Here is a 12866-nt window from a genome sequence, read left to right as displayed (position 1 = left end):
TTATTTTTTTGTTGAACGGGTTATGCCCTTTGTAAAAACATTACCTTACAGAAATAGCCTATAGAAAGTCCTATAGTAAATTGGTCAACTCCTATAAAATATCTTATAGGATTTCCTTAAAACCTTTTCAGTCATATAGAGTGTCCTATAGTACTACTGTAGGGAGGCCCTTTTGAGTATTTTTTTTAAAAGAACCCTTTAGGAATTTTCTAAAAACCTTTTTAGTCCCATAATGTCCTATAGTACCACTATAGGATCCTATAGGACATTTCTGTAAGGGTGTAAGACTCCTGACAGAATACAGATACAGTCTACAAACCCATCAGTACTCTTATAGTAAAAGCTTCCCGCTGCCGCACAGGACTCATTGCATTAAGAATTTTACTGGAAGCATTCACGAGAACTACAGACAGGGTTATTTGTATTGCCCCTGGCGCATGCTCATTTAAAAACAAACACGTATTGTGCACCAGTTTACATGGAAGGCTGGGTGTAACAGTTCTGTATAAGGGGTTGCAATACAGTACATACAGAAACGGTGCCTGTGAGGTAAAAAAGTATTTATGTTGCTTCAGCTCTAGTGCTGTACTAACAAAGGACATGAAGAAATTGCTGACGTCAGTCTGTGAAAGATTTCCTCTTCTCGTGAGACAATCACTTTTCTAACTTTGACACGTTGCTTGGGGTTGTGCGCAGTCTTTCTTAATTTAATCCACGTATTAATTTAACAGTTACACGCATTTTAGCTTTTCTGTGTTTTTTTTTATATATATAACTGGTGTCCGATTCTATTTTCTGTGGTACTGCAGAGCATTACCTTTTTTTTTTTTTTTTTTTTTTTTTTTTTGAAAACAAGGACCGGAGATGAAATACTGTACAGTCTGTACTGCTGTCGCCCAGCTCGTTTTGCTGCTGACTTTACTAACGGGACCCCCTTCTGGTAAAGCAGAAGAAGCCTCTTGTCATGGAGCATTTGATCTTTATTTTGTGTTGGACAAGTAAGTATCCTGTCAGAAATGCGTTTGCATACACAATACTTAGTTGTGACTCAGTACATGGGCATGCTTGCATTATTTTTCTAGTTTTGACAAGAAAGTAATAATTATAGTTTGAAAGATTTGTTTCACGCTTACGCAATTACAGGGCAGTTTCTTTGAAACGTAAAAAGGCTTTTTTTTGTTTTGATTTGTTTTTAAATGTTCTTCCTCTTGTCAGACAGTTAGACCAGCCCGCGGGCTCAATTCAATTAGGTAATCAATATGTTATTACTGAAAATGGTTTGACAGCGAAAGAGCCAGGTTGAAGGAATGCTACCAGTGCAGTCTGGTGAGGTAGAGGCACAAAAAGTGAGGCGCAGAACAGAACGTTTTTATATTGTCTGACTTATGCCTGTGACATAACTTTTTATTTTATTAAACTTGTTTGGACAAATACAACAGTCAAATCTTTTCTGTGTCCAGATAGATACTAAAGTTTAGCTGCTGATACATAATAACATTGTTTGTTAGACCCCTGGCCTCAGTATTCATACTTGTTTTGTTTCACATACAGGTTTTGCTGTCAGATAAGCACTCATTTATATTCACTGATGCGCTGTAGTACTCGGTAGAGGAAACCTGTTGTATATGTTTAGCATAGGCAATAACGTATAGGTACAATTATGTCAAATTTGTGAATAACTGTCAAATGAGTATAATTGTTTGTGATTGGTTGAAATTTTGTTCAAAACTGCATCCAATTATCAAATATTAAATTAATTAACAAACAATTATCCTCTTTTTACAAATTATTCCCCTGTGTGATTGATACAAGGCAAGAGTTCAGAATCAGAATCAGAAACTCGTAATAATATTGCAATGGCGAGCGCAGACAAACCTTTATAACCTCTCTGTGTTGCGAAGCTGTCAGGGCGCACCCTGAACTTTGCAAGACCCTGACCCGTGCACAACTGTGCTGGACAGTGCATGGACATTTCGTCCCGTCTCAATACACATGAGTGAACACCTGGACTTGCAGAGATTCGCTCCCCCATAGGAGTATATGGGTGGAACTTTGCAAAGGAGTTGGCCTTTCCTTAGCACAGGAAGGGGAGTTGTAACAATGTGTGCAGATGTGGGTTATTTAAAGGACAGCTTGCATGCTGTTCGGGGTGGGATATAATGCATGCAAATCTACATATTGCTGTTGTGCTGCCAGTAAAGAGAGAACTGTTGTTTGAATCGCTGACCTGCTTTAAGCTCTGCATTCTTCATTCTTTGTTACACTGGTGTTAGAATGGGATGGAGCAAAAATTCTGGAGCGGGAAGAGAGAACCAGCGGAAGGTGCAGGTGGAGCGGACACGCCACCACTGTCCTGGTGGAGGTCATCTTCGAGAGAAGGCACCTTCAAAGACTGGCTGCGGGAGCAGTTTGACAAGCTGGAGGCGAGAGTGAAGCTGGCGTGAGAGCAGCAAAGAAAGTCGTCAGAAAGTGGCAGGGCTCAAGCAGCCAGCAGGCGACAACAGAGGAGGCCGTTGGATAGGGCAGCAGTGAGAGAACCACCAGCAAGCCCCTGAAATGCAATGGGAATATGGACTGGTATGCCAGTCAGCCCAGTTTGAGCTCATCCTGCAGTCACACACACCACCCCCCCCCCTCCACCCCCTCCATGCCACGGAATGAGAAGGCCCTCCATGCAAACAAGCTGCCTTATTGAAGACACACTGCCCTGCATCTCAACACTCACCCCTGAACAGCAGCTGGACTATGCCAACTGTACCAGGGTGCTGCAGAGTCGTTTTGTTAGCCAACAAGTCAGGCTACTGTGAAAGGAACTCCATAGCACGACCAGGAAGCCAGGCGAATCCCTTCATGAGTTAGTGGTGGCCCTCGACGTGCTAACGAAGAAAATGTATACCCAAACGCCGCTGGAAGTCCAGGAGGAGCTCACTAGGGATCAGTTCCTGGAAGCCCTGGAAACTGCACACTCAGGTCCGCCTGGCTGCAGGAGGCGTTGGAGCTAGTGACTGTGAGGGACAGCATGTAGGCCAGTGAGTGATTGGGCAGTACAGGCAAGACAGCAGGAAATTTGCCAGGCTCAGCCCTGCTAGAGCAAGACTGAGACTGACAACAGCATGTCTGCACTGCCCTGGCTCCAAGAAGTCATGGTCATTGCCAGGGCAGTGACAATTAGTGGCCACCAGCGCTCTAGTTCCAGAGACCAGGTCGCAGTGCCCGACAGCCACCTCCCTACCACAGGCCTGATCCAAGAACCCCAGCTAAACTACGCACACCCAGCCACCACAGCCAGTAGGAGCCCAACAGCACAGCCTGGGGAGTGGGGCCTAACTCTCCCAGAACCAGCTGACAGCACAAATGCACCCTGCACCAGTCTGCCGAGCCCAGCCGAGGTCGAGGGGAGAATGACGATGAGGGACTTCTGTCACGTTCCGGTCCTTATCAAGGGAGTCCTCTGCACAAGCTGTGGTTGCAGTGGGGCAGCCTGGTTATTAGAGATGAAGTCCTGCAGAGGTGGTGGTGAGAGGCGGCTGATCGGGAGGTACGGTGGCAGATGGTGGTACTGAGCTCCCTGCAAGCGGCAATACTCCAAGCTAACCACGGCACTCTTGGTTTGCATATTTTGGAGTCACAAAGACACTCAGGCAACTCCAACAAGCATTTTATTGAGGGCACTGCAGCTGGGATGTGGATGACTTTTGCAGGCACTGAGAGTACGGCACAGAAAGGACTCCTGGGCCGGTCACACACACCCTGCTGCAACAATTTCCAGCTGGGGGCCCATGGAGCAGATGGGGGTTGATATCCGGGGCCTCTCCCTCGCTGTTTTTGGGGGAACTTATATGTTCTAGTAGCCATGGACTATGGTGCAAAGTGGCCAGAGGCCTATGTGCTACCAGACCTAGAAGTTGAGACTGTAGCAGAGATGTTGCTGGAGGGCTTTTTCTGCTGGTTTGGGGTTCCCCAGGAGCTACACTCTGACCATAGACTCATCTTTGAGTCATGGGTCTTTTTGGTCATGTTGCCAATGCCTAGGGATTCATAACACTTGCGCAAGACAACTACACCCCCAGAGTGATGGGCTGATGGAACGGTTCAATCGGACCCTCACCGCCCAGCTTGCTATTGCCTCCACTTCCCACCAGAGGGACTGAGGCATTCAGCTTCCACTGTTCTTACTGGCTTGCCGCACAGCCATATAGGAGTCCACCAGCTGCACCCCCGCGCTATTGATGCTTGGCCAACCACCCAATATTATAGAGGACGCCACCCAACCATACGCCAGGCGCTTGCAGAACAGCCACTGATTAGTAGGGAAATGTAGGCTCTTTATAGAGCACCTTGCATGCAATACGGGGTGGGATATAGTGGGAGTGTATGAGAATCTGCATATTGTTGTTGTGCTGCCAATAAAGAGAGTTACTGTTTGAATCACTAACCTGCTTCAAGCTATTCTTCATTCCTTATTGCAATATATTGACATATTGTACAACTACTGAGCACGCAATTGCTGAAAATAAACACATTACATACATATAACTGTAGGAATCTCACAGTTAAAGGACTTTTATTCTGAATAAAACTTGATAATCAGCCTGCATGTAAACATACTTCTTCACTTTGACCTCAGATCTAATGTAGCTGCTATATTGTAGTGATGCAACTTTATGGTTTTCAGATGATAGAGACCAAGCACTTTAAGGCTTCAAATGTGGTACAAAGCTGTATTCCAGTGCTATGATCCTCTTGTTCTACATATTATTAAATTCATGGTGACCCATAAATGCTATATCCAATATATTAGCAACCTCTTAAAAAAATGTCAATTACTATGCACAAGTGTTTTTTTGAGGTGTAGATCACTGTAGTAGGATAGCCACAGAGGGAAGACCCAGCGTCAGGAAAAACGCAGTGAAACAAAATACTTTAATTAACCAAAACACAGAAATAAAAAGGCACGAGGGCCAGATAAAATGTACAAACACAAAACAAAGGTTTCAAAAACATTAGAACAAAATAAATCAAATTAAACAAGTATTTGTATATATTTTTTTCAGGCAACACTCACTCTGTGTCTCTTCAATCCAAGCCACTCCACCTAGACAGAGAATTCTTCCTGGCATTTATAGTCTGTGGCTGGACCCCAATGAATCAATAATTAACAATTAGCCCATTAAGGCCCCAGCCACATTCTCACATGTATTTGCAGGGAGGAATTTAACCCCCTCCCTGCCTATCCAAAACCCACAAGAATTATCATGAAAATTATAATGAAAACAGTAAAAACTAACACAAATTATAGAGGCGGGCTGGCACCCCATCACAATCACAAAAGCTGTCTTTTTACAATACTGGCACTTGGTTGGTTAGGGTTTTTGGGATATATGTTGGTAACTAGCAATATAAATAATGTGACACATTAAGTATCATTAAACAAATCATAAACATTTTGCAAAGTTACTCAAAATTGTACTGAAATTGGATCTGCTTTTGAAATGTACTAATTGTATAATAATGAAAGTTTATTTTTTAATGTTTCCTCAGATCTGGCAGTGTAGCAGAAAACTGGGGTGAAATCTATGGATTTGTAGAGCAACTCACTCAAAGATTTGTAAGGTAAAGTTGTCGACCTAACAAGCATTTTATGGAATGTCACTATTACATGTTTTGGCGTATATAGCTCTGACTTTTTTGCAATAAACTGATCTGCAGAAGAAAATAGCAAATGGGCCATGTGGGAGTGGGCGGCACTGTGGGTTGAGCTGTTATTGCAACCATTTACATTGCAGGCGCTGTATAGAGCAAGGGGATTGTATTTTTATGCTTACAAACTGTAGCAGTTATAATAAAACTAAATCAAGGACTAGCTTCAGACTACAGAACTTAGAACATCTGATAGAATTGTGAGCTAAGTGTGGAGGAGGAAAGGAAAGTGTGCCATGTGTCTTGTGGGAGAAAATTAGCAGTACATATCCTTATGTTGCCTTGCCCAGCATCGTTAAGGCCAGAGAGAGAGAGCAGAATACTTGCAGAAAAAAAAAACCTTTGGTAGCAAAGGGAAAACGAGTTTGTAAGGTCTAAAGAAAAATGTGTTAAGGGTAAAATGTTACCATTTGAACAGCTGGTGTTCCAGTAGAGAGGATTAAGAATGCTGTAACATGAGATATCATTTCAGTATTTCTGTAATTCCTTATCATTATGATATTGCTTTGCTTGTTCTTTTCTGATGCTTCAATTAGTAGCGTAACCTTACAAGCAAATTCATTTTTTTAAATTGTTATTAATTGCAAAGCTGTACCGAATCACAAGAATTTTTTTTTTTTTTTAATTCTGTTTGGTTTGGGTAATAAACTAACAAAGAGTTTTGTGGCGCTGGCACCACTTTTAGCGTCTCTTAGCAAAGGTTTGGGTTGGGTAGAATCAGGTGTTCATTTATGCCAAATTGCATCACATCCCAGATCCGGTATATTTTTAACTCACGGCGAGAATTATACAGTTTACAAATGATGAACCATTTGTTAAATAAAACATAACAAACAAACAAACAAACAAACAAACAAACACAATTGTCGCAAGAAAGAACTCTATATACATAACATGTACAATAAAAAAGGCTTTCCTGTTCCAAAAATTGAATGACAAAAGTGTGCTGAAATGACATATTTTAGGTTGCAACATCTATGAGTAAGAAAATTACTCTGCGCTCCTAACAACAACATCTTCGTCACTGCTGTTCATCAGATTAGTCGAGCCACCACTGTTATTGTTCAGACCTGAAGATTATGTTAATTAAACATGGCTAGACAAAGGTAGGCGTGCAGCTACCAACACCAGTAACAAGGCACGAAACCCAGATCCACGAACAGATGTGAAATTGAAGCATATGTGGAAGCTACGTCAATACCAGTGCATTAGATCTGTAAACAGAAATGTTAATGATCAGATCTTTATCTTTATTTACAAATTAAGCCCTGGGTAGAGTGAATGTAAAAACCTGTCATGGAATTACTTTTGGACTGTGCACACCTTTCTTATTGGTTATTTAATAATAATAATAAATAATAATAATAATAATAATAATAATAATAATAATAATAATAATTATAACAGTTTTACATGGCCAGAATAAGAACCACTTCATTGTCAAAGGTGATTTGGTAAGACGGTAACAAATGAGGATTCTGATTAAACTTTGTAAAGGTGCCTGATGCTAACAGTTTAGTTACATTTATATCCATTTTGATACGAAGAACATGGTTAATAATACATGTATTAGTCTTCTAAGGGGGGATTATGTGTGTGTGTGTGTGTGTGTGTGTGTGTGTGTGTGTGTACACACACACACACACACACAATGCAGTGTACTTATTTAACAAAAAATAAAACTTTTGACCCAAACTTTTGTTTCAGCCCAAGGATGAGGTTGTCCTTTATAGTGTTTTCATCTAAAGCTGAAACCATGATGCCTCTGACTGGAAACAGGTCTGTTCCTTGTTCTAGCCAATGCGCAACAATTTAATGGGTCATTTATTTTTAATGCTACATGATTATCGTTACAGTCTTTCTAACTCATTAAAGGAATATAGTTGTGTATATAGTTATTATGAAATACTTCATTATGATTTATTAAAATGTATCAGGTTGTATTAAGCAAGGGAAATGCTGTAATCTGTTTGTATTCATGGGAGTTGTACCTTAAAAGCAGTATTTTTTGTATAGATTTCATTGGCTAATTTCTTATCTGTTTCCAGGCTAACGCCTGCAATTTTCAGCTTTACCTTTTTAACTGGCAGACCTGATTGTTTGATGACTGTTCCGATCGTTGGTTTTCAGAGATGAAATTAACAAAGGGCTTGAGGAATTGAGCAAAGTGATCCCAGCAGGTGAAACATATATGCACGAAGGGATCAAACAGGTACGCAAACATACAATCCAGGAAATGTGAAATGTTGAAAATTGCTTTTACAAATAAATATACACATCTGCTTGGACTTTTTTCTATGATGCACAATATATATTTATTGGTTTATGATTATATTTCTTTATATATTAAAAAAAAAAAAAAAATCCCTACAATGTAATGTTACCCGAATTGTATACAGTAGTTTTTTTGCGTTCTGCCCTTTGCCAATGCAGTGGCACTACATTAGTAACGCAGTGGTTCTGTTCTAAGGGCAATGGTAGCACAAGACAGCTACAGAATGGTCTTTATGGATTGTTTTTGATAAACATTAATGATAGTATCACAATGGTATGAACGAGTACACACTGGTAAACCATTACAGCACAGCATTGCCAGGTCAGTGTCCCACCATGTACCACTGCACCATTCCATTGTGTTAATTGTGATACGGATGCTGTGTTCAGTACATTTTTGGTTCCAGGGCTTTATCAACAGCAATTTACTCAACATACTGTATGTGCAGCTAAGCTCCACATTAGACACACTGCACTTCTTTAGGTCAAATTAATTTATACGGGAAATAAAATCCAATTAAGTCATTTTCATTTGTCGTCGTTAGGTTAGGCTGCTTCCCCTTCCTGCTGCACAGTACATCAAAAGAATCTGCAGTACTATATCGTTTAATGTAATATAAATGTTTGATGTTTATTTGTTTTTATTGATATTTTATAGGCACGGATACAAATAGAAAAGGAAGGGGGTTTGAAGACATCCAGTATTATTATTGCCCTTACAGATGGGGTGCTGGTGGATTTGCTGCTTCCATATGCAAAAGAAGAAGTAAGATGAATCTTCTCTATGTGCAGTTAAACATTTTTTAAAAGGGTTTATGAAACTAATAATAATAATAATAATAATAATAATAATAATAATAATAAGATTCTTGTATTTTATATTGTTTAATTGCAGGCAAAAAAAGCAAGAACTTTGGGTGCAAGAGTGTACTGCGTAGGAGTTAAAGATTTTGTTGAAGAGCAGGTAAGAGGTTTTGGGAGAACATTTAATGTAGCACAGAGGAAAACCATCTGACTTTAACGTTGTAAAATATGTTTTAGCTTTTAAATACAGTTAGAGAAAGTAAAGAGTTGTCTGCTGTGACTTTTCACCATTTTTGATGTAATGTAGTGGTATACCTAAAAACAAAAATAAGAAAAAGATTTAATTTTACTGCTGAAAAAAAAGATTGATGTTGATTTAACAGCTTCAGGGCTCGAAATTAACGCTGGCTGTGCGGCAATTCATGATGCAATTCATTATATATGCAAATAAGTGCAATTATAAAATGGCTTGGATACATTAAGCGCCAAGATTGGCTAAACAAGATCACATGACCTTGCAGTAAGAATTTTCTTCTGCAAGACAAAGATTGAATCACCTCTGAAAATCGGTCAATTTCGAGGATTTATTTTCTTTAAAATCTCAGTCTCTTTGGCCATGGCGATGATTCCTATAAAGCCTTGGATTGCAATCTAAAATTGGGGTGGAGATCGTTTGCATTGTATCTTAACAATGAAGGGACAGTGTATGATAAAAAAACAAACAAAAAAACACTAGGTTCATATTTTCAAGAATATGGTTAAAAAAGTTATATGCATCCCAGTAACTGCAAACACCACTGTTGTACTATAATGAGCAGTTTTGTTCAGGTCGACATTCTGCATGGCTGCCTCATGGGAGGTTCTGGAGAAGTTAAACTAGTGTTCAGAAGAGACACAGGCAGCACTGAGGAATTCAAAATAAAGGTGCTTAATGTGATTATTGTGCTAGGTGAAACACTGATTTTAAATGTCAACTTAAAGGTGTGTAAAACTTGTAAATAAGCAGTTTATTTTTTATTTTTTCAAACTGCACTTTTAAAAAAAAAAAGTAATACCTTTTTCCATCAAATTTGTAGCTTCTAAAGACTACGTATAGGACTGATTTTGAGGGACGTAAAATTGGTTGACGATTGCTTTTTCGTTTACAGACATTTCAATGTACAAGGAGAGAAGAATAATTTTAAGGTTTGCTGATTCCTTTTTCATTTAAAGGATTGCTGTCGATTTGTCAATTGTTTTTCATTTGTAGATTCTAAAGCCGTTTCATGTATTTTCCTATTTATAGTATGATTTGTCACTTTCCTAGAGTGGCTAAAACCACATATAACTGATTTTCTATATTTTCTCTATGTATAGTGTGATTAGCCACTTTCCTTAGATGGATAGAACTACTTAAACAGGTCTGATCTATTTTCTCCATGTTAACTGTGAAACCTCTGAAAAAGCAATTGGCAACCCTTTAAATTAAAAATGAATCTGCAAATCTGAAACTGGTTCGTCTCTCCTTGTACACTGAAATGTCTGTATATGAAAAACCAATCGGCAATAGGCAACCAACTTTATGTCCCTCCTATTTTGCACTGGCTGAGTGATGCATTACATAAAGCTTAATTTAAAGGAGAAATATTATTGTTTTGATTTATTACTACTCATTAACGTTATTTTTCATAGATTTTTAATTGACAAGTCATTGTTGCAGATTTCAGGAAATTTTACTGCAGATTTTCGTGGGTACTAATTAAAATTGAACAAAAATAGTCTTGTGGATGAGCGATAAAAGCCAGCATCTGGCTTCAGCACAGGCTCGAATCAAAGCTGCCAGTTGACCATAAAAAAAAAAAAAAAAAAAAAAAAAAAAAAAAAACACCAGCATTTTCTGAATAAATAAATTGTTATTATTAAGTTAAGCTGTGTTGTTTCTTTGTGTGGCCAATAATTAGCTTTATACATTAATCGTAAGCAAAATTACACAACATCCTATACTTTGGCCTTGACTCAAGCTTACTGGCCTTGGTGCCTCTACAAATGTATTGAACTGAAGGCTATACTGGCCTTTTCCTTTCTGTTGTCAATTTAGAGCCATGCAGCTTTATTCATTTATTTTTGAATTCATAGGAAAAGTTAACTTCTTACACACATGTTATCACATTAGCTTGGCATATACTCATAAAAGCCTCTGGTTTAGGGTTAACATGGTTTCTATGATCAGACTTTTGTTGTACCATAAATCCTGCTAAGTTCCTTTTTATTTCATATATTGCGAAACTGAGTTGGGTAACCACTTCCTTCCCTATGAATGTTTTCACTTGGATCTTTCTTCAGTAGCCAAATAATGTGTATTAAAACATCTAGTTTGAGTCCCTATTTCTAGCTGTCAGTAGCTGTTCAATCCAAATTGATTTTGATAGTCTATATGTATAATTTCAATATAATAGATGTCAGAAAATAATGTGATCATCTTGCATCCAATAATTATCTGAGGTATAATTATTTTAATATCAATTAACATACACACCATATTCCTTTGAATTTTTAAACAATTTTTTTCTTCTCAAAAATGTTCTGCCTCGTAAATTTGAGTATAGTATAGTGATGCATGTATTACATTGGCAACAAAAGGCGTGACTACCCGAGTGCATAAGCAGCAACGTGACTGACTGCCAACAAAAGACAAACAAAGACATGACTGTCTGATCTCGAATCATCCATTACGTACAGGCAGCCATTTTCAAAGAAGCGTCATTCGCTTCCTGAGGAGTTTTAAGAAAAGCTTTTACAATCTCAGCGTTTTATTAAGCTCAGTTCATAACAAACAGTACCAGCTTGGACAGATCAGAAGTGCTGATTAGACCTCCGTATTTTTTGACATGCCAAGCAAACAGTTCACAAAATTGGTAGAAAAACAAGTGTGAGTAATGAGAAGCAGCACATAACAAATGCTCTGTGTGATAGCAGACGGATGCAAACTGCCTCCATATGCGTAATTGAGGGTGTATCTTTGTAAATGCATATTTATATAATGTTTTATTTATTTAATTGAGGGTGTAAAATTTGGGCTTTTGTTATTTTTTGTTAAATAAGTGCACTGCATTGTGTGTGTGTGTGTGTATATATATATATGTGTGTGTGTGTGTGTGTACACACACACACACACACACACACACACACACACACACACACACACAATCCCCCCTTAGAAGACTAATACATGTATTATTAACCATGTTCTTCGTATCAAAATGGATATAAATGTAACTAAACTGTTAGCATCAGGCACCTTTACAAAGTTTAATCAGAATCCTCATTTGTTACCGTCTTACCAAATCACCTTTGACAATGAAGTGGTTCTTATTCTGGCCATGTAAAACTGTTATAATTATTATTATTATTATTATTATTATTATTATTATTATTATTATTATTATTATTATTATTATTATTATTATTATTATTATTATTATTATTATTATTTAACAGCTTGCAGAGATTGCTGACACCAAAGACCAAGTCTTCCCAGTCAACGATGGATTTCATGCTCTTAAAGGCATAATTAATTCAGTAAGTTCATAATTATATTAAATAATATGTTGCTGAATGTAATACTTTGATAGCTGGTTTCAAGTGAGCATTTATTACTTTTTAACTGTGTAGATAATTCACTTTGTTGTTGCCAGAAAACTGTGTGTTACAGCTTTGGTATGATTTTGTGGCCAACATAATTTTGGATTGAATCCATTTGTGTCTTTAGCTTTGGTCCAGTTGGCTAGCACAATGGCATGCATTTCTTTTTGGGTCCTGCAATACCCTGTGAATCATGCAGTATAGTTGTCTCATTTTCAGTCTTTATATATTTAAAATTCATAAAATAAATATTTGAATAAACTTTTTTAGGCATTTTGTAAGTTGTAAAAATATAATTCAGCAGTATTTTGTGTTTTGTGTTTCGTTGAACTATTACCAACAGCTTATACAATCCCATAAAAAAAAATAAAAAATTAAAAAAGATACTTAAAGCTTGAGGACTGAAATACAAATCTGACGACAACAATTCTCAGGCTCATTTTCTATATTGTACTCTGTTAGTAACA

General features: G+C 38.0%; 1 protein-coding gene across 3 annotated transcripts in view; it reads left to right on the top strand.

The window, feature by feature from the left end:
• The first annotated feature begins 474 nt into the window (after window positions 1–474).
• LOC121317437 (anthrax toxin receptor 2-like) overlaps window positions 475–12866 on the top strand; it is a 74442-nt gene continuing 62050 nt past the window's right edge. Inside the window, exons 1-9 of one of the 3 annotated variants that reach the window (XM_041253373.1) lie at window positions 475–549; window positions 857–998; window positions 5542–5613; window positions 7408–7479; window positions 7831–7912; window positions 8633–8740; window positions 8870–8938; window positions 9607–9702; window positions 12256–12336. In XM_041253373.1, coding sequence (XP_041109307.1) covers window positions 865–998; window positions 5542–5613; window positions 7408–7479; window positions 7831–7912; window positions 8633–8740; window positions 8870–8938; window positions 9607–9702; window positions 12256–12336 — 714 coding nt within the window. In that variant the 5' untranslated portion in view covers window positions 475–549; window positions 857–864. The other 2 variants (XM_041253393.1, XM_041253383.1) reach the window with 2 other exon arrangements.

Source organism: Polyodon spathula, chromosome 1 (genome assembly GCF_017654505.1).
Source record: "Polyodon spathula isolate WHYD16114869_AA chromosome 1, ASM1765450v1, whole genome shotgun sequence".
NCBI classification, from domain to species: domain Eukaryota; kingdom Metazoa; phylum Chordata; class Actinopteri; order Acipenseriformes; family Polyodontidae; genus Polyodon; species Polyodon spathula.
The sequence above is the reverse complement of the archived record's forward strand: the minus strand, read 5'-3'. Positions and strand labels throughout refer to the sequence as shown.